The following is a 19,879-nucleotide window of genomic DNA, read 5'->3' as shown; positions in this document are numbered from 1 at the left end:
CTGCCTTGCATATAAGGTTTCTTATTAAAAAAGAAAGGAATGGGAATGTCAATAGTATATTCAGAGTGTCAGGCTTACAGATAGGCTGGCAAAGGAAAAGATAAAAAGAAAAGGAAAAAAAAAGAAGAAAAATAATAATAATAAAAAAAAAAAGCTGATGAAGGGACTGCAAACTTTCCTAAGCTGTGTTCCAGTTTGAATTTTAGTGAATGTTTCCCATTTAATTTTCTAGAGATGGTAGCCCTCTGAACAGGGGATGTTTTTGGAACTGTTCAACTCTGGAAGCTTCTTAAAGACATGGAGCTGGTGTCAGAGAAACAGAGATGTAGTTAAGCTATGTGCAAGCACCAGCCAATTTGTTTAGCCATGTCACTGGGAATGAATGACCGCCAAAGGAAAGCTGCAATCTGAGCTCATATGGGAACTGGATATAAAAGGAAACAGTCCTTTCCCGGTTTCCACCTCCCACAGACTTCCAATCTCCCTACTATTCACATGCCCTTTCCTTCAGCTGATACACTGTACTGACAGCTACAGCAGTAGATCTCAATACTAAAAATCATCAGTACACCATTTCAAGAGATATTATATTAAAAAAAAAAAAAAAAGCTAGGGAAAGGGAGGAGGATGGGGACGACATTTTTTTCCGCATAATTTCATTCAGCTTACTTTGACTGCAGGTTCTTTACTAGACACTGTTCCCCTTCAACAGTTGCAGTGTCCTAAAGTCTCTTCTAAAAATAAATACATTAATTTCTACTGTAAACTGTCTACCTTGGTATTTGTACAAATACAATATCCACTTTTTCCTTCTTCAGGGAATATAATTTATTTATTTTTTAAATTAAATATATTTACTGGCAGATAATCTGTACGGAAATGTTATACCTACAGCAAAATATAGCATGCAAGCAAGCCTGCATTAACATGAATTCTCTATATTCTTAGTTGCTTTCAAGAATAAGGTGTTAAATACAGACCAGAAGAAAATTGGTGCTTTTCTCTTACATGCAAACTCAGGCTGTCCTGGGATCTTCTAGGCTAACTTACCAACCTGATGCAGAAAGAGACATATGTTAAATGAGACACCTACCGCTGTAGACCCCGAAGATGTGGCTACAAAGACTTTGATCACCATTTTGACAGTGATGAAAAGGAATCAGCAGAGCACGCCTGCTATCCACAAGTCAACAAAGTCCTGAGAGGAATCCCAGCCTTCGGCAGCTCCTGGGCTAACCCGGATCCTAAATGGGTGCACCCCACAGCAATCCACCAGCTTTGGCCTCTCCCTCTCCCCGGGGGTCCCGGGTTTTCCCACTCAGTTGGCTCCTAGGTATTTTGGGATGAGGGGCCAGTAAAGGATTGGTTAGTAAGAGGAGCCATAGCAAGAGGTTTGCACCTGCCCCTGGCCTTATTGCATTAGATTGACAGGATGGCAGTCCCTAAAAGGCAAAGGAGAGTCCTGCACCAATGAGGCAGGCTGCAGAAATGTTCGGGAGAGGGGGAAGGGACAAGGGAGAAGGGACAGGGAACAGGATCACAGAGCTGTAGGGTAACGTTTAAAGTTGCATCTGTGTTGTTACAGCCACCTCCTGCACAAAAGGGCTTGTGCCCTCTCCCTGACAACAACAAAGACATTTCAGAGGGGTAGATACAAATTTCACGTTAGAAAGGGAAGGGGAGGAGAAAGAGTAGGGGGAGCATAGGATCAGAGGTAATTCTAGTAGAGATCATATTGAAATAAGCCCCTGTAACAAACGCGCTCAGCTGTAAAGAACTCAGATCATGATCCAAACTGCAGGGCTCAGGCGCTTATCTGAAATGAATATGTCACTGTATTTCCTGATACTGAGGAGGGTGATTTTGTTGATTGTATGTATTCAGTCTCTATTATTGGATTTTATTTTTTTTTTTCCATCTTTTTGCATCATCAGTGAAAACTCCCAAGGCACAAGAAGAGGTCCAGAACTCCTGGTAAAAAATATTCCGTTCTACTGTGGTATGCAGGATGCCCTTTTTTTCCATCTGGTTGTTGCCTTCTATCCCAGAGATGGTCACAATTCAGCGTCTGCCTGCACGTATTTGCAGGTCTCTGAGCATGAAAGTTATTTTGAGAATGTTAAACGTTAACAGATAACTCTCAAGTATTAAGGGCCAAGTTCAGTTTTGCTGTAAACGAGCACCATGAATAGGTCAACAAGCTGACCTGGTGTCAGAGATGAAAATTCTAGGTTTTAGAACGTGTTCATGCACAACTAATTATTGATTGAACATTGCAGTGTTCAATCCTAAAAATACTTTAAATGGAAATTCCCTTTTAGGATTGATTAGTGATTAGGGCTGAAAACACAATAGTTAGCAGTGCTATCCTTGAAACTAAGGTAGTGTTGGTTTTTTTTTGCTTGGTTGGTTGGTTGTGGTTGTTGCTGTTGTTTTGTTTGTTTGTTTGTTTGTTTGTTTTTTCGTTTGAAACATTATATGAAGCTGAAAATGCAGCAAATGTGGTATTTCTTATATGGAACAGGAATCCTGAGAAACCTTAGTGAAAACTAAAAATAATGCTATGGATAGTTTGCTGTGTTTACTGTAGCTCACCATCTGTCATTTTTTCTTCTTTTAAGAGGCAACAGGAGGTCCAGCAAAAGGAAAAGCCAATTAGAATCGGGTATTTTCACAGAAAATTTACCTGCAAAAGTAGATAAACAACTTAGTCTGAAAACATAAATTTTTGCCAGGAGTGACTGTTTCTCAGGAAAATATGTATGTAAGTACACTCTTGTAAATTGAATGAAAATGACAAGCGATTGGGAACATACTGTTTCCAAATGAGTTAATTTGGATAGTAACGCTCTGAAGAGTTAGAAAGAAAGAGTGGTGTGGTCACTTGCTTCAAAGCGTACTGATAAACTGTTGCAAATATAGCGGTATTAATAATTAATACTTAAAGTGCTAAATATTTGCACCACCACACGGCCAGAGCTGGGACAGAACTGGCAAATGCCACTCTCCCATCCTTTGCACCTGAAACCCCTCCTGAAGGAGATGGGGAGAAAACAGGATACGGCCCAAGACCTCTGTCCCCAGAAACCTTTACAGGTAAGGATTTTAGAGCACGATTCGCAGCACGGCTGCTTTCATTTTTAGGCGATTTCCCCCCTCGGATCTCCCTGTTTCAGCATAACCCCATTGCCTGCAAACCCCCCCCCGTTAGCCTCCCCCCTTCACATAGGGCCTTGTGCTGTTTTGGGACGCACACTGGGGCTCCCCAGCGGCCAGTGTGGGGCAGCTGCCCCAAAAAGTGGGGGCAGTACCCCCATCAGTGGGGTTCACATATGTGCGGGGGTCGAGGAACGGGGATTCATCTGGGGACAGAGCGCGGGGCGGGGGCGAGAGAAGATGGCGGAGCCGCCTGAGACTACGAGTCCCAGGGTGCCCTGCGGCCGCCGCCGGTCGCCATGGCAACGGCGGCGCCTCTATGGGCTGGAGAGGCCGGTAATGGCGGCGGGAGGGGCTGCGGGACGGGGGTTGGGAGAGGGGATGGTGGCCAGCAGGGCAGAGGTCGCCTCTTGGCTTCTTCTTTTCTGTTTTATTTACTTCCCTCTGTCTGCTTTTTGAAGCTGGATCGCGAGCCTCAACCCACGCGTCTCATCAAACAAAATCAAAGCAGTAATTTCAAGTTTAATTTAAGCTTATTTGGTTTAAACACAATTTGGCCAGAAAGTGTTGACAGTGCCAAATCAATCTGAAACAGAGCTACAAATCTGTGTAACAAGCTGTCCTTCATCTAATCCTCAAAATACGGGTTCCCATCAGCCAGGGCTTATGGCAGTGGCTCAAATTTAGCAGGACCATGGGCATTGCCTAATCTCCCATAATGAGGAATAGTTTGTTTAAGGGAATGAAGAGTAAGGAAATGGTATTGATTTGACCTAAAATAATTTGTTCAATCCTAAATTACACTTTTTTTTTTTTTTTTTTTGGGGGGGGGGGGAAGGGGAGTTTGGTGATTTCCCTCTAATTTAATTTAATTAAAAATAAAATGCCATCACGAAGCAAAAATGTCAACCAAGTAGTTATAATGTACTATAAATATTACCCCCCCCCCTTTTTTTTTTTTTTTAAGATAAAGCTACTTGTTAAATTTTACCTGAACTAGAATATCATTTTAAGCTCTCCTCAAATCTCTTTTACGGAATCGATATTCCCTCCTAAATCCCTCAAAATATACAGCTTGCTATACCAGGGGGTAGAATTCTGCATTTGTAAAACTATGGTCTGGGTAGTCTTGGGGTCATATTAAGAAAGGGACTGAAGTGTAGCCCAGGAAATATTTTTTTTTAACAGAATTACAGTGTTTAAATAATGTTGCCAAACTGATCTCTTCTGTGCTCCAGTAGACTCAGTAAGCAAAAAATATTGAGGTATAACATATTTACAAAGAAATAGAAAATGTTAGCATTTTACATTTTATGCTAATTATGTTATCTTTAAAGAAATTAATTAGGAATAATCGCTTTATTTGTAAATTGACTATTGAAAAAAGACAGCCCCAAAGGAAGCAGCAATGCTACTTAGAACATAAACAAAATAAGATCTCCACATCTTTGACAACAACAGTGCATTTCAAGTGGTATTTTCAGAGTTGTGTGAGTACCTAGATATGTCGTCAAATTTTTTACAGCATTTTCAAAAGCAAACAAATGTACTAAGTGTAGTTAGAATGTGAAAAAATTGCCTTTGTTAAGCAACAGGAGAGTTTTCCGTACTGGTTGTTCTGAAATTGTGCAGAGATACTTTGATTACATTGGGAAGTTGTTTTTTTAAGGAAGTTTTTAAAATTTGTTTGATTGATTTTGTTTGAAAATAGATAAAATAAACAACACACAAGAGTTCAAAAAAAATTTTATTTCATCATAAAATACTCTGTTGTAAAGTTTTATGTGCTGCTACATCCTCTGCTTACAGGGTTACTAGGCCAGTTAAGATTTTTTCCTATTTTAAAGCATAACTTAACTTTGTGATCTGATTTGTGATCTAAGTATTGAAAAATATGATGAAACGATATTTTTATAATATAAATGGAAAGCTAAAAATAATATAAAAATACTATCAATATCTGGCATCTAGAGACCTAAGAAACAATTATTTTTTAATATTGTAAAGCACTTTTTTGACATTGAACATAAATACAATTGCACTTCTTTTAAATTATGTTAATCATGGAGAAAATATGTACATTACTGGAAACAAACTGTGGTATCTGATTACATTTGAACAGTAATAAACCTTTAGAAAGCCTTCTCTTAAACCTTCAGAAAACGCATGGCAGTATTACAGTAAATTCTGAGATAAAAACTATTGAATCTCATGTTGCAATTCTTTCTGTAAATAAACCTGCTGCTTCCTACAGACTACAGAAATATTTTAATGGATTAGTATTTCTTAGCACTGCTTAATTTAGTTGCATACTGTTTAGTATTACTTAAGTGTAAACAACTCATAAACATTATGATTCCTAATAGGTTATAGAGGCTAATTTTTAAGACTTCTACCTCAACACAGTGATGAACTTGGATGATTGTTTCCTCCCCATTTTAGTGCAAGAAGATACTAAGTCATAGGAAGTCCGTGTGTGGCAGAGAAGTCAGGGACACACAATTCCCCAAAGCACAGAAGTATCAGAAGCAGGAGCTGTAGCAGAGGTAATGATTGTATGCGACGCAGTGGAGAATACGGAAGCAAAAATCCTCACGCTAACTGTTCTGAGGGCTTTGTCAATGACGTCCTCTGAAACAGCTGGAAGCAGTGATTCTTTAGAACTACCAGGAATTGAAGAAAAGAAAACACCAAAAGATGAAAAAAAGAAAAAGAAGAAAAAAGGACAGCATAACTTCTCACAAAATGGTAATTTGTTTTCTTTTGGTAGACAAACGAAACTGTCTTGAGAAATATGGCTGTTTCCCCTTTTTGGCATTTTTTCAGTAATTAGAAAGGCAAGGGAAATATTTTGACAGTGAATAAAAATACTAAATCACGTTTTGAACACTGGGAAGGGGAGAAAGAGAGGTAGGGATTCCTTATCAAGTTATTCCACAAAGCTCAGTGATCCAAGCAGCAGGATAATCACCTGAGATGCAAGAACGCCTCTATAGTCTATATTCCTCATTGTTAAAACAGCTCTCCTGCAAATATTCCAATTTCTCTGGTTTTGACCATTCATGAGATGATGAATCTGAAAAAGCCTTTCCTAAGGAAGGTTACTCAAAAATGACATTTCTGCACAAATGTGTTGTTTTTGACACAAAACACCATGTTTTCGCCAGCTTAATCGTAGTGTGTTAAGTAAAAATTAAATTTATGCTTTAACTGAAGACCATAGAGCACAAATATATTACCTCTATGTAAATGTTAACAGTGAAGAATCTATCCTGCATATTTTCATTTCTAGACCTATACCTTCCTAAATCCCAGCATACAAGGTCAAAAAATGTCAAACCATTGACCTTTTTCCTCCTAAGCTTTGAAACTTCATCTAGATCTACCAAAAAGGAGAGAAGAAACGCTGATTATCTTTCTATTATGTAAGTTTCGTGCTGGTGTCAAGTCAGACAGGCATGAAACTAGAGGACCAAAAAAATAACCAGTTTTTAAAATCTTTTTTAGCAGAAATATTATTGGCTACTAGCTGTGTTGGATATTTTAAGTGATTATTTTTGTTTGTTCATGGTTACTTAGTATGGTCAATTTCTCAGGAAGATGCTTGTAACCCACGTTTTTTGCCCTGTATGACCTGTATAGATTTCACAGCATTTTCATCTTTTTTTTTTTTTTTTTTCCCAGTAAGGTATTTTCCAGTTTGATTTACATCCTCTCATTGTATTCTGAAAAAAAATAAAATAGTACTGTAACGGTTGTTCTCATTTTACAAATATTTGCATGACCGCATTTGTGGTCTTACTGTAGTCTTTCTGCAGTGGAATCATATTGCAGAGAATATGCAGGCATGATAGTGGCATATTTGCTTTGTTTTTTACATCTAATGAGTTTTTTTTTCATAGCACCTGTTAATTTTGCTCACTGCAGAAGGTCTTAAACATCACTGACCTCAGGTCACTGCTATAATTTCTTCTCTGCTTACTTGAATCTTCATGGTAATCCTTCTTAATTCATTTAAAGCCCAAGTAAAAACATAAACTGCCCTTCCCCTGTTACAGTCTCTCCTGCCATTCCAACTCCATCACCACCTACCTACTTATTGTATCCAAATTATATATCTGACCACTTTCAATACTTTTTAGCTTCCTGCCTTAAAAATCAGGTATCAGTGTCAGGTCCAAGGCATACTAGGAAGGGGAGTGCCAGAGCTGGACAGAAGCTGCAGAGAGCGGGTAGGCTGTTCTAGCTGTCCCCAGCAGGGAAGTGGAAAGACAGGAGTAAGTGCTGCTGCAGGAAGAAACTTTCCCCCAAAAGAAGCCACTGTCCCACTCACCTCTGCCTTCCTAGGTAACACTCCTTCCAGAGCTTTCCACTGTTCTAGCTGCGGTCACAAAAGGAGCGAGGATGTGGCTTTCTGCTGCCAGAGGCAGTGTCCTACTTTGCTTTTTCCCACCGTGCCTTTGATGTTGCTTCCCTTCTGCCACAGGGTGTTCTAGTCAGGGCCTGCTCCCCTAAATAGTTTGTGTGCAGAAACCCCTCAAATTCAACCGAAGTTCTGAAAAAAAATCTGTCCTTTTCAATTGTTCATTTTTGGGGGTTAGGACCTCGTGTGGTTTATACTCACAATGTTATTTGATCTATAAGTTACTATTATAAACTTCAGCAAAATACAGCTTGGAATGCCTTGAGAACTATAGTGAAACTGAGTATGTGCCTGAAAAAGAAGAGAACACAGAGATTTACAGCCTTGACTATTTTCAAATTCTAATTAGATTTCAGGAAAGGAAAATGAAAATAATTCACTTAGAACGTTGGCCAGACAGAGAGGCAAATGACAGTGATACACTTAGAAAGCAAGGCAAAAAAGATTTTTTTAAATTACTGTATAGAAGCAGCGTACACAACTGCTTAATTGTTCTATGCTTATAAGCATGTAAGGGTTAAAATCCTAGTTCAATTTGAAGCTGACTTAAAAGTTCTAGGAAAAAAAAAAGTTCTGGTTAGAAGTCATAGCTGCAGAGAAATTTAACCACGTCGTGTTTCTGAGTGCTTGCAGACCTGTAGATTACTGTTATTTTTCTTCTGTCATGCCCTTTTCAAGGTGTAGGTCCTGCTCTTGATGCTTCTAGGAATCTTTCTAGATGGGATGCATTTGGTTCATAAATCCCCAGATCATGAATACATGAGTTAGGTGAATATTTACAGAGAGGGAACAAGTGCTTCTGTTGATACCGGAGTACTGTGTACTGTATAAGCATACTTCACTAAATTATTCACAGAGTTTTATTGGTGTTTGCCCCAGAAGACGACACCTACTTAGTTACCCTTATTAAAGGAAAGTGAGCATGACGCCGTGCTATTAATGGCATTTCTCAAATGAAAATGGCTCCTGAGAGTGAAAGGAGGGAGCCTAGGTAGCCACAGTACAGTACAGCCACATAAATACATACACACACAGGTATAAAATCTGTAATGTCTATGAAATACTTGAACATTGGTGTCTTAGTATAGATTTTGGGTATTTTGTCAAATGTACTACCATGTAAGTAGCCTGGATGAGTAGTATAGGAACTTATGTGAGCAGTAAAGAAGTACAGTGATTTTGCTGTCTCAGATGATTGCTATATATCAATGTCAGTTTACTTTGTTCTGAATGCAGGAGGAAATAAACTGCCAGCTAAGAAGAAACCACATCAGAATCCTTCATTTTTAAGCCTGCAGAATAATGTGATTTCCCAGAAAAAAAACACAGTGGCTCAGCGAATATTATCAGCAAGAGTTCACAAAATTAAAGAGCTGAAGAATGAAATATTTGATTTACAACAGAAATTAAGAACATCAAACTTAGAAAACCAGGTGTTGAAGCAGCTCCAGTGGCGTCACTTGAAGGCCATAAGTGGATATGAAAATTCAGAAAGGGTTTTGCCCAATCTTTTAGCAAGGCATTGCAGTGAGGTGAGAGCTTTAAGGCAACATCTGAGGATGTCTCAGAAGGAAGAAAGAAGCACATCCAGGAAGCTCAGAAAAGTTGAAGCAGAGCTGCTAAAAACTAAAGATGCTTTGCAGGCCTTGCATATGCTTTCGGAAGATGAGGCTCTTGCAGAAAGAGAGGAACTTTATCACAAATTATCAGTCCTTACAGAAAAAATGGAAGTGAATAATAAGAGAATACAGGTAATATGTGCCTATGTTTGTATTGGTAGAAGTATAATAGAAGAGGTTTCTGTGCATAAGCAGCGGAAAATTTTTAGCTGCTCCTTGTCACATTGATGATTTTGATACAGTTCTGTAACACTGAGCATTCTTTTTAATCCAGAGTATAAGGTACTAAAAATGGAAGTAGGGGGTCCCCTTCCAATATTTTAAAATCTGTCAGTAATGAGTGAATTAATTAAATCTGGCAATAACAATTTTTAAGACTTAAGTTCTCTGTCTTGCCCCTGTTAGGTGAGAAGCATAGCATGTAGCTGGAGAGCAATCTTCAATGGAGCAGGTGATCTTCAGCAGAGCAGGCAATGCCTATTTGCTGAAGGTAGAGAACGTCAAATATTTATTTTTTTTTAATCCCAGCTTTGCTGCTCTGCTCCCTGCCAGCAGCGTGGAGTTACCGAGGCTTTCTTGGGCAGTCTAGCTGCAATGGTGTGGACCTCGCCGAGCAATGATTCAGGTCAAACTTGGGGTTAGTGACAGGCAGAGCCCACCTGCCCGCTGCTGAGCTACCTGTACAGCCGAAGCCGCCTTACCTGGATCATGCACTTTGCCTTTCATGTGGTGTTCATGGGCTTAACTACATCCCCTCTTCACTTCACTAAGTAATGTTGCTCTCTGCAGTTGGCTGGACGGCAGCTGCTGCATAAGGCAACAGTCCGGAGTCGTAGATTTTAGGGTTGTTCCTATGGCTGGTTTATGCAACTGTAGTAGAAGCCAAGTCAGAGTTTAAGAGGAAATAATTCACTTTATCCTTTTTATTTCATGCATCTTTAGTCTTAACAAACCTTTCACAAGAAGACGCTCTTTACTACAAAACTAGAAGAATGAAATTTCCATTGTCCTCCAGGGGTTAATTTCTATTTTCTATGAGGTACATTATTCACAGAATTAAATAAAGAGCCAGGTAATCAACCATTTGAACAGCTAGGTCTGAAATACTTTTATTACATGAAAGAAAATATAAACAGCTGAATTCAGACACTGTTTTGAAAACTTTCTATTTACAGAAGTCCCAGTGAGAAGCTATAAAAAGCTAGCAGGATTGGGTTCCCACCCTACAATTTTAGTAACTATCACTTCAGTGCATGGCACTGGGTTCTGGTGATAAAGTACTCAGTAAAGTACCTACTCTTCATTTACACCTCCTTATGATGCCATAGTTTATACATCTCAGTGTGAACAGAAATGTCTTAAAATGTCTCAGAAGTTATTGTTTTCATTAATTCTTGTACAGGCTTAATTTTTATGTTTGAATGCCAAATATCTATTTTTTTTTTGTTTAATACAATGAGGTTTTAAACCAGTTTTTGCTCATTTTTAAAGTAAATTTTGAGATGCTCCTTAATGTCATTCACTGTTTACAATAATTAGAAGCTTACTTTTCATTATATTAGTGTGCTTATTTTCTAGATCTGTTAAGAATTGAATTTTTTTTAATGGTCATGCTGAATACATCCATCTTGTAAAATATGTAATTTTTTTAAGAGCCTAGAAAAGCAGCTGAAGTTGAACAATAGCACCTTTAGTCATCAGCTGGCAGAGGAGAGTAAAAAAGCTGTTGAAGCTGGGATAATTACAAAGAACTTGCAAATGGAAATTAGCACTCTTCACCAAAAAATTAAGGTATTCCAGATTCTAAAGAGGTTTCTGCTGCTGCAGGAAGATTCAAGTCTTTAATTTTATCTATTCTTTTTGCCTCATTTATTATTTACTAACAGAGTTTTTGTTTCCTGTTTGAGTCTATTTCCTATAGTCTACCAAAAAAAAACCCTCAAAATATACGGAAATTGTTGTCAAAAATTAATAGTAGTTCAGTAGCTAATTGGAACAGGTTAATGTACCACAATTTGAACACACAACCCCCACCAACCTGTTACCATTTGGATAGATGTAGGCCAATATATCTATCTAATAACTTTTTATGAGCTCCTTTACAGAAACACTTTCAAATCAAAATAAGCCAAACACCTGGAAAACTAAAGTTTAACAAAAAGACTTAAGTAAATATTTCAAGAGTTTGTTTCAAATTCCAGCTTGTTCTTTACGCAAATATTTTGTGGAGAAATATGTCAAGTTCAGCACTTACTGTAACATTTATAAACTAAACGCACACTAGAACAAATATCCTGGGTTGCACCTGAGCAACCAGTGAGCTGCTGGGAGAGGAAGAAAGTACAGTGCTGTACCCCTTGTGCCAATGTCCCCTGAACAGCATTTGCTAATTCCCTGCCACAGAGTCTGTTCTATGTATGGAACTGTGGAAGATGGGAATAACTACAGTTCTGGGAACACTAATGGAAAACTGTTCCAGAGTGCAAATTATTTTAAAGTATAGTTCACACCTTAAGACTTCTCTAAATATTTCTACTTCATGTGTTTTCCACAGTTTTCTGTGTGTGTTCAGTTCTCTTAATGTTATGTTTAGATTCCCCAAGCCTTCTATTGTTTTACCACAAAGACCAGTCGTGCTTATTAACTTTATTTTTGTGCCAGAACGGAGTTTATACTCACACATTTGTAGTTTTGGACACCTGGCTTATTCAGACCATTCAAGGTGTCCAGACACACAATTCCCTTTCAGATCAGCCTGTATGTCCAAATTAAATGCAGGTCCTTTTGCACACTAAGAATTGTTTAGTGAGAATGTTACTGAAATCTCTCTTTTTTTATTTTATTTATGTATGTATTTATTTATTTATTTTTTTAAGATAGATTTCAATATGGAAGCAGGACTCTTGAAAAACAATTTTTAAAAGTGTGCCTCTGAAGTTTATGTCATGTTACAGAAGGCTCCATCTTCTGAATATTGTGTTATAAAGGTATACAAATGTGCTCTTAGCCTTAAAAATGGATAATTTTGATTTGGCTTATGAAAGAAAATGATTGGTCCATGTTTAATTAAATGACAGAGTCACCAAATGATCTGGCACAAAGCAGAATTGATGTCAGTTTTCTCCCAGCATAGGAAAATTAATTTGGTAAAAAGTATTTTTTAATGCATACTAGAAACTTAATTGTATTCATTTCTTCTTAGGAAAAGGATCGACAACTTTATGTAAAAAATATCTATGCAAATCGGATGCCTAAAATCTCAAAGGACAGAGGTGATTCAGTACCTCATGAAAAGAGTAAGAGTATAATCATTTTCCTTAGTTATGTGAAACTTAATATTATTTTATAACTGGGACGTGTATGGCAAAATAAAAGCCAATATGGTACTTTTATATAGGCTAAAAATATTCTCGTACATACACTTTAGACAGAAGTGCTTGTTTTTTTGCTCCTTTATTCTATAAATACAAATACATGACCTGTTTTTAATACTTAACCCAATTTTCATCATGAATAACCTTTAGGATACACACAGGTTTAGTATTCTAACAGTGACGCTGAAATAGTGTTGCTATTTTAAGTGTCTATTTGCATCAAGAGATGTTTGCCAGTTTGTTTTTAAGAGCATGAAGCTATCACTCCACATAGTTTTTGTAGCCTATTTTTTGTTCAGGCTGTTCATTTTGATTTGGCCAGAAGTGGTCATCTAGAGTTAAAATTCCTACAACACGTCTCACTAAATCAAAGCACCTCATGACCAATCCCCCTGTAGCAAGTTGCTAGTGTTAGTACAGACTTTCAAAGTGCCCTTAGATTACCAAAAATAATGAATTTAGTTGGGTCTTTAAAAGCTGTTCACTCATTTTTAAACTTCTTAAACCCTGTAGCTTACAAATAGCAGAGAGACTTCAATGCCCATTATTGAGGCCTCTGCAACTTGTGTTTTGTTGGGATGCAAGGAAAGGAGTTGTTTTCAGATACAAGATTTAGAAAGTTCAAAGGCTAATCTGATGGTTATACTGTCAGCATATCTGAGAGAACAGAGTGCTTATCCTTAGTAGTCTTTTGGTTATTTAGTGTAAGTAACCAAACAAACATAACCCAGTAATGGGATACCCTCTCGATTAATTCCATCGACAAAATTGATGTTATTTAAAATAGTGTAGAAAGATAGAATAAAATAATAGAAAGTTAATTCTATCAACAGGAAGAAAAGTCTTTATTAAACAGTATTTCCTTCATATGGATACTCAGACAGGTATTTGAGAGAATTATTTACCATACACAATCTTGTCTATCAACCCATTCCCAGAGTAGGTACGTGTACCTTCTGTGGGATTCGGCTGCCTAATTATGGGTATCCAGTGGCATTTGAGATGTCCTAGCACACTGCCTGGCGCCGTAGCTGTTCCAGAAGGACACAGGAGTCCCATTGCTCCTGGGTAATGTTGGCCAGCCTTATGTGGATACCTTGGATACTCTGGGGCATCTCAAATAGCACCTATGTTCTGACAAGTGAATCTGACCCCTTGACCTGAGGGCGCAGCAGCTGAAAACAATCACAAATCATACAAGCCAAAACCTGCTTTGTTGCCCATATGCACACTATATTCTGCAGGGACAAAAATGTTGAAGCAGATAGTATTCTGGAAACACTTACAAATTTCTAGTAATTGACATACACTTTAGTTGCAGTATCCAGCCTTTACTAATAGATGTTTTTTATACAGGAAATAACAAATTTCTAGTACTTTCCCCACATCTAAATTCCTACTCAGAATTGTAAACATCATGTCACTATTCTGTAGGAGAGCTTTCTGCACAGCCACCTTAATACCCTTTACTTTTGGATAATGATTTGAACATTGAGTTGCCTGGGTTAAGCACCTCTTTAAAATACTAGATATTCCTGCTTCTTTATTGAAGGAGAAATTGGAACTTTCTTCACATGGGTACATAAGAGCACTTAAAATTTACTTGGTAGCAAACAACTTCTGGAAATATTGCACATGCCCCCAGAATTCTTAGAAATATGCTATCAGTATGAGGTCTTACTGTAGTCAACTGCTTATTTCTTTCCTAATATATTGCTTTTGCAAATCTATTACTCTGCATTAGTGATAAGTAAACTACAGGGATAAAGTTGGTAATTCAAGTTTTAAGATTTAGAAAGAAATTCCTGCTTCGCATTCCAAGTCAGACAAGTTTATTTTGTGAAGCACTGAATTCCAGCCTTAGTTGCATCACATCACCCTCTGTGTGTTTTGTTTTTTTTTTAATTTACTCATATGTGGACATTTACAATATTGTTATTTAAATTACACTATTAAATCATTGATTACTACTTAAGTTAGCTTAGCTGAACAGAGACCCAATATTTTGCTATGTGAATAGGTTCTCAGCAAAGTTGTCTGGTGTTTCGGTATTTTTGCCCAATAAGTGCTTCGTTCTCTGCCAGTTAATGGAAACAGATGATTTAGAAACCCAGAACTGGAATTACTGAGAATCGTTTTTCCTTTTCACTGCTGGCCTGAATTTTCCTCTTGCAGATGTGGAAAGAGCTACCTCTTAAAGTAGTTATTTTCCTTTCTGCATTTGTAAAAATTTTTACTTAGCAGGAAAGAAAAAAACAACTGTGGGGCTGCATTTTTTAACACTCCAGATGAAGAACTGAAGATATGGTATCAGGAAGCTCGATATACATAAATAAAATTGATCTTTTGAGTAAATTAGTTAATATTGTTTGCTGTCCATGAGAGCAAACGTTGATCAGTTGCTGGAAGGTCACACCAGCTCATCTAGAGGTACAGCTCCCTCTAGTTCTGGATCTGAGGAATGTTCAGTTGTTTTCTGTTCAAAAGGCTTCTGAAGGGACTTACTGGTTCAAAAAAGAAAACAGTTTCCCTCCACATCATTGGTGCCGTTTCTTCAGAAGTAATTCTCAAATTAGTTAACATCCTTATTACCACCAAACTACAGACATGTGATGATTATAATTTTTGTGGATAGTCTTCTTCTGATTTCAGAAATCAAAACTGGGAGTAAGGTTGAATGTTGACGTAGGTAAGGTCACAGTCTTGCTCCTGTGCTAACAACTTTCTTAGCTATTGTACTCAGGTCAAAATGCGCTAAAAATAGAATCACAGAACAATATACTGGCCTTGCCCTTGTCATCCCGTCCTAGCTCCGTTCAGGTATTTATTTGAATGGAGCATTCAGTCACTCCCTTGGAATCCCTTTTCAAATAGCAGTGATGTTTCAGGTAGTGTGAAGTATTGCCCCTGAAGTTTGGTTCTACAAAGCCTTATAGAAATGCTTAACTTTGAGCAAGGTGAGTAACTGAGTCAGAAGGCATGAAAGCAAGCACGCTTGTTATACGCTGTAAGATCTGAACGTAGGAGCCTTTCCCAGACCTGTTAAATTTACATTAGGATATTACCACACAAATTAAGCCAATATGGTCCTTAGGCTATAGACACATTTATCTTGACTTCACGTGTCGTATCTGATCATGACATATTTGTAGATCTAAGCGTAAGTATATTTACAATGCACTGATGTACTGATGAAAATGCTCGAACTTCTGGGTAGCTGAATTCAAAGTCTCTAATACAAAATCCAAGAAAACTTAGATAATGAAACTTTATTACATCCTCGAAAAGGAAAGTCACAGCACATGTGTGCCTCAAACTCAGCTAAGAGTGCACTAGCTATGTTACTCACTTTTTATTGTTTGTACTCTTGCATAGCAATACACAGAAGAATACATATTCAAAATGTAGGATCCGTTGTGAGATTTTGATTTACTGATGCACACTTAAACTTCTCATTAACATCAGGTGATAACTAATAAAACCTAACTCTTACTATGTGTGGGTTCCAATTTCAGCCAGATTGGTAAGAAAGAATTCCCTTATTAAAGGGCATTTAAGACATGCCGCAAAATGATGCTTAAATCCTAGATCACATACCAATATTATTAGTCATCAATCATATCTTTTATTTATACCAATGATGTAATTGCAGAAACTGCTGCATTTCTAATGATTGTCTTTTTTTTCAATAGGTCTCAGCAGAAACACATCAGTGCAAGTAGATAAACAGAGTTTTAGATCACTGCTGCTGCCACAGCACCAGACCCAGGAAACAGAAAAAAGTCCAATTTTGCTATCAGAGGTATGAAAGATCTGGATCCAATCCCTTGCTTAAACTCTCAAATAAATTGCATGTTCTTCCTTAGCTTTGGTATCAGACCTATCAGTCATCTTAACTTTTTATGACATGCATTTTGTATGATTATTACAGAAAATACTTAGGACAGAAGTTGTGATACAAAGAACTTAACAGAAAATATCAGTCTTTTTACAAGTATTGCACCAATCGTATTCTTTAAAAAGTCACTAAACAAGTTATTTCCCCAGTATTTTACCTTTAATTGTCAATTGTAGGTGAAAAAGCCTTCAGGAGATAAGAACCAAAAAGCTAAAGCAAATGAAGCATACACAGATGCCCAACAGAAAACTGAGAAGGAATCAGCCAAGAGAATACCAAAGCCAGAACCTTTCAGTAGAAGGCATAGAGGTACATTTTAACATTTTCCTGGGAAACACCTTTGATCTTTTCAGAAGTTGAATGATGTGGTGATGTTGGTTAAATTACATGGGTCTGCCAGCTGTTAGCTGGCACCTGAGTGTCAGTAACTAGCTCTACAAAGCAGTAAATTTTAAAAATCGCTGAAACCCAGCTGCTGGTGGTGCTACACTGACAGCAGATCAGCTCCACAGTATAAGGCATCGTTATACTGATGTACTTCTAAAAGCAGTTCCTGATGATGTTGGTAAAAATTCAGTGCTTCATCTGTAAAAATATACTTCAGTTAATGGTTGCCTGTTAACTTCCCACTAATCATATACTGATCTCAAATTGTTGGTTGTGAATCGTCATCATAATGAATGTCAACAGATCAATTCTGTCTCAGGATCAATTGCTAAGAAAGGAAAAGAGCAGTTCTTCAAGGGCTGGGAGTATCTCCTCATTGCAGTGATCACTGTAAATAGATTTTATGTAAATCGTTGCCATCGACTCTGATCTCATATAAAGACTATATGCGAGGAACTATCTACATGTATAAAGAACTTTATTTCAAAGGGATTCTACAGAACAGAAGAAACAGATAAAGAAACAGATGCATTGGCTCACTTTTTTTTTTTTCTTTCTAAAAATATATACAGATACATATTTTTATAGTGAGGGTTTTATATACAACTGAGATCTGAGTGCCATCATGCTAAATACTTCACAAATGATAGACATGATGTGACCTAAAGGCGACACATTTGCAGAGGTCTAACAGGTTGGTGAGGTCACTTACTAGATTAGTAACAGAGCTAGTAACCTGGAAAGCTTTAACTCCTGTACGTTGTATTCTATCCTCTCAGCTTGAAGCCTTTCCAGAGCCCACACATGAACCCAAGCATATAGCTGAAGTCACCCTGTGTATTTCAAATCCCCTGTTAAAACTGACAGAAAACTCAGGTCTTTTGATTCTGACTGCAAAACTCTTACCTCCCATTTGCCGGTCTCTCCTCTGGCTTTCTCCCACTGCTGGTATTTGACTGACTTATTGAAATCTTACTTAGTTATTTTCATTATTGCAACTACCTACTTCTCCTTTAAGCTTGGACTCTGCCTCATTCTGGAGGTACTCTTTTGAGTCTCTCCAAAGCACAGAGCTATTACAAATTGTCCCCTGTAGCAGAGAAATGCATTTTGTAGGCATTCAGCGGACACATACCTTTGCCATTAAAAAGTGGATCCAACTCCAGTATATTTTAGAAAACTACAAGATATTCTGCTCTCTGCAAGAAGCATGCTGTCCACTAAGGGAAAGAAAAGCATACCTATATTTAAGTTCCATTTTATAGTAATAAAATGATAAGTAGAGTTTAGATCTCATGTGGTTTCCCTGACACTTTGTACATAACCATACTGCTACTATATTTAGCCTTTAAGAAACCGTAACATATTCAATACGGATTATATTTGCATGCTAATTCATTTAGGTGTCATGGAAAAGGTCAATGAAAATGATCTTGCTTAAATCTTGCTCCATCCTGTTATATGTATTAGGAAATAGCACCGTCACAACCCTCAAGGCTGAAGAGCCATCAATAACAACTTAAGAAATGAAATAACGAAATAAAATGTGCTCTCATTAATGCTTCATGACAGTTTGTGATCCTAGCCAATTTAAGAACATTCCTAAAAACCACAATATTCCGTTTCAGAATATTTAGAGGAAGACAAACCACCGACAGAGGAACACACTCGTCTGGAATTTATGAAACAAGAAGAAAGAAAGAGCGACTTTCTTAAAGAGGAACTGAACAAGACGATAAAAGCTGAAGGCGCTCCTCTAACTGACAGTGTAAAAGAGAACAGTCAAGATCAAGATGTGGTGGAAGAATATGAAAAAGAAAAAAAGTTAGATGAACAACTAAGTAACAGTGGGAAGGCAGGCAGTAAATTTGTAACTCCAGGTCCAAGAAACAAATCACCCACTAGGCTGAAGAAACAGTACATGTTCTCAGAAGCCACTGAAAATTTGCACCATGGGATTCCTACATCAGGTACAAAACCCAGGAAGTGCAGTCACTGCAACCACAGACATGCACGTCAGGACTGCAGCGAAGGACTTGACTCCAAAGTGAAAAATCCGTTTGGGCTGTATGAACCATCTTTTGGTAAAGCCACGAAAACCAGGCAGAGGGACAGTTCAGCTGAAGCAGAAGGCTGTGCTCACAAGACATTCGCGGAGAGGAAAAAGAGTCTTATGAAAGAGCTCTTTGGGCCAAGCTGTGTTTGAAAAGACAACCATTCAAGTTCAAGCGTGAGAGGAGAGGAGAGAGAAAGCAGTGAAGGGATGCATGACTACACAAGCCAAATTTTAAACCACCAACACTACTTTACAATGTAGTGTCCAACACCAATGAAATCATTATGAATAACCTCATAAGAATACACAAATTATTTTGATATTCAGTAAATACATCAAAATATTGTTCCTCTTAAAACACACAGCACTTTAAATCTTTTAAACCTAATGAAACAATGTTTCTAATGTCATAAAACACATTAAATCTTTCAACTTTTTAGAATTTCTTTCAATGATTCTTCAAAAAAGACAGGCAAATCAGTTGTCACAGCAGAACATTATTTTAGTTTTTGTGCACATGTACGCACCTTAGCAACCATGAGTGCCTTACCAAATATGACATGTTTACCTGTTATTAAGAGGTGTCCAAGTACGTCCTTTTTGGGAAATTTCCTTTTTTGTGTGTGTTTTCTCTGCAGTTTGAGTTTTGAAGTTGACTATTCGTTAGCTAGTTGTAGTCTGCTTTCAGAAGGTTTGTTACTGGATTAGTACCAACAGCGCACTAAAAGAAAATATTTTTTTTTTTATTTCCTTCACTCCTGAACTAGCTTCCAGAATTCACACATAATAATTTGATATTACGTTGTTTTCACTAGCATTATAAAGCTCTAAAGCTTCATTCTTTTCCACTGTTCAAACTTATCAAAGCAGTTTGCCTGCAAACTTCCACAGCTGACATCCAAAGATGAATGTACAAGAGCAAAGTATTGTTTTGGAGAAGTCAGGCATATCCAATTCTCTAAAAGC

At 37.6% G+C, this 19,879-nt stretch overlaps 1 protein-coding gene across 1 annotated transcript; it reads left to right on the top strand.

Annotated features, from left to right (window-relative positions):
• Positions 1 to 5,617: 5,617 nt before the first annotated feature.
• LCA5L (lebercilin LCA5 like) lies at positions 5,618 to 19,492 on the top strand. Its single transcript, XM_032189899.1, has 7 exons — positions 5,618 to 5,904; positions 8,816 to 9,330; positions 10,852 to 10,989; positions 12,401 to 12,494; positions 16,265 to 16,374; positions 16,647 to 16,779; positions 18,486 to 19,492. Exons 1-7 carry the CDS (start codon positions 5,706 to 5,708, stop codon positions 19,061 to 19,063), a joined length of 1,767 nt encoding a protein of 588 aa, XP_032045790.1. The 5' UTR covers positions 5,618 to 5,705; the 3' UTR covers positions 19,064 to 19,492.
• Positions 19,493 to 19,879: the final 387 nt, after the last annotated feature.

Source organism: Aythya fuligula, chromosome 1 (genome assembly GCF_009819795.1).
Source record: "Aythya fuligula isolate bAytFul2 chromosome 1, bAytFul2.pri, whole genome shotgun sequence".
NCBI classification, from domain to species: Eukaryota; Metazoa; Chordata; class Aves; order Anseriformes; family Anatidae; genus Aythya; species Aythya fuligula.
This window is presented reverse-complemented; position numbering and strand designations above follow the sequence as displayed.

What these genes read in the sequence shown, in the direction of transcription:
- LCA5L (XM_032189899.1), top strand. Translation starts at nt 5,706, where the DNA reads ATGATTGTATGCGACGCAGTGGAGAATACGGAAGCAAAAATCCTCACG. An exon ending in GTCCAATTTTGCTATCAGAG is followed by an intron (nt 16,375 to 16,646) that starts GTATGAAAGATC and finishes TGTCAATTGTAG; the next exon opens with GTGAAAAAGCCTTCAGGAGA. An exon ending in TTTCAGTAGAAGGCATAGAG is followed by an intron (nt 16,780 to 18,485) that starts GTACATTTTAAC and finishes ATTCCGTTTCAG; the next exon opens with AATATTTAGAGGAAGACAAA.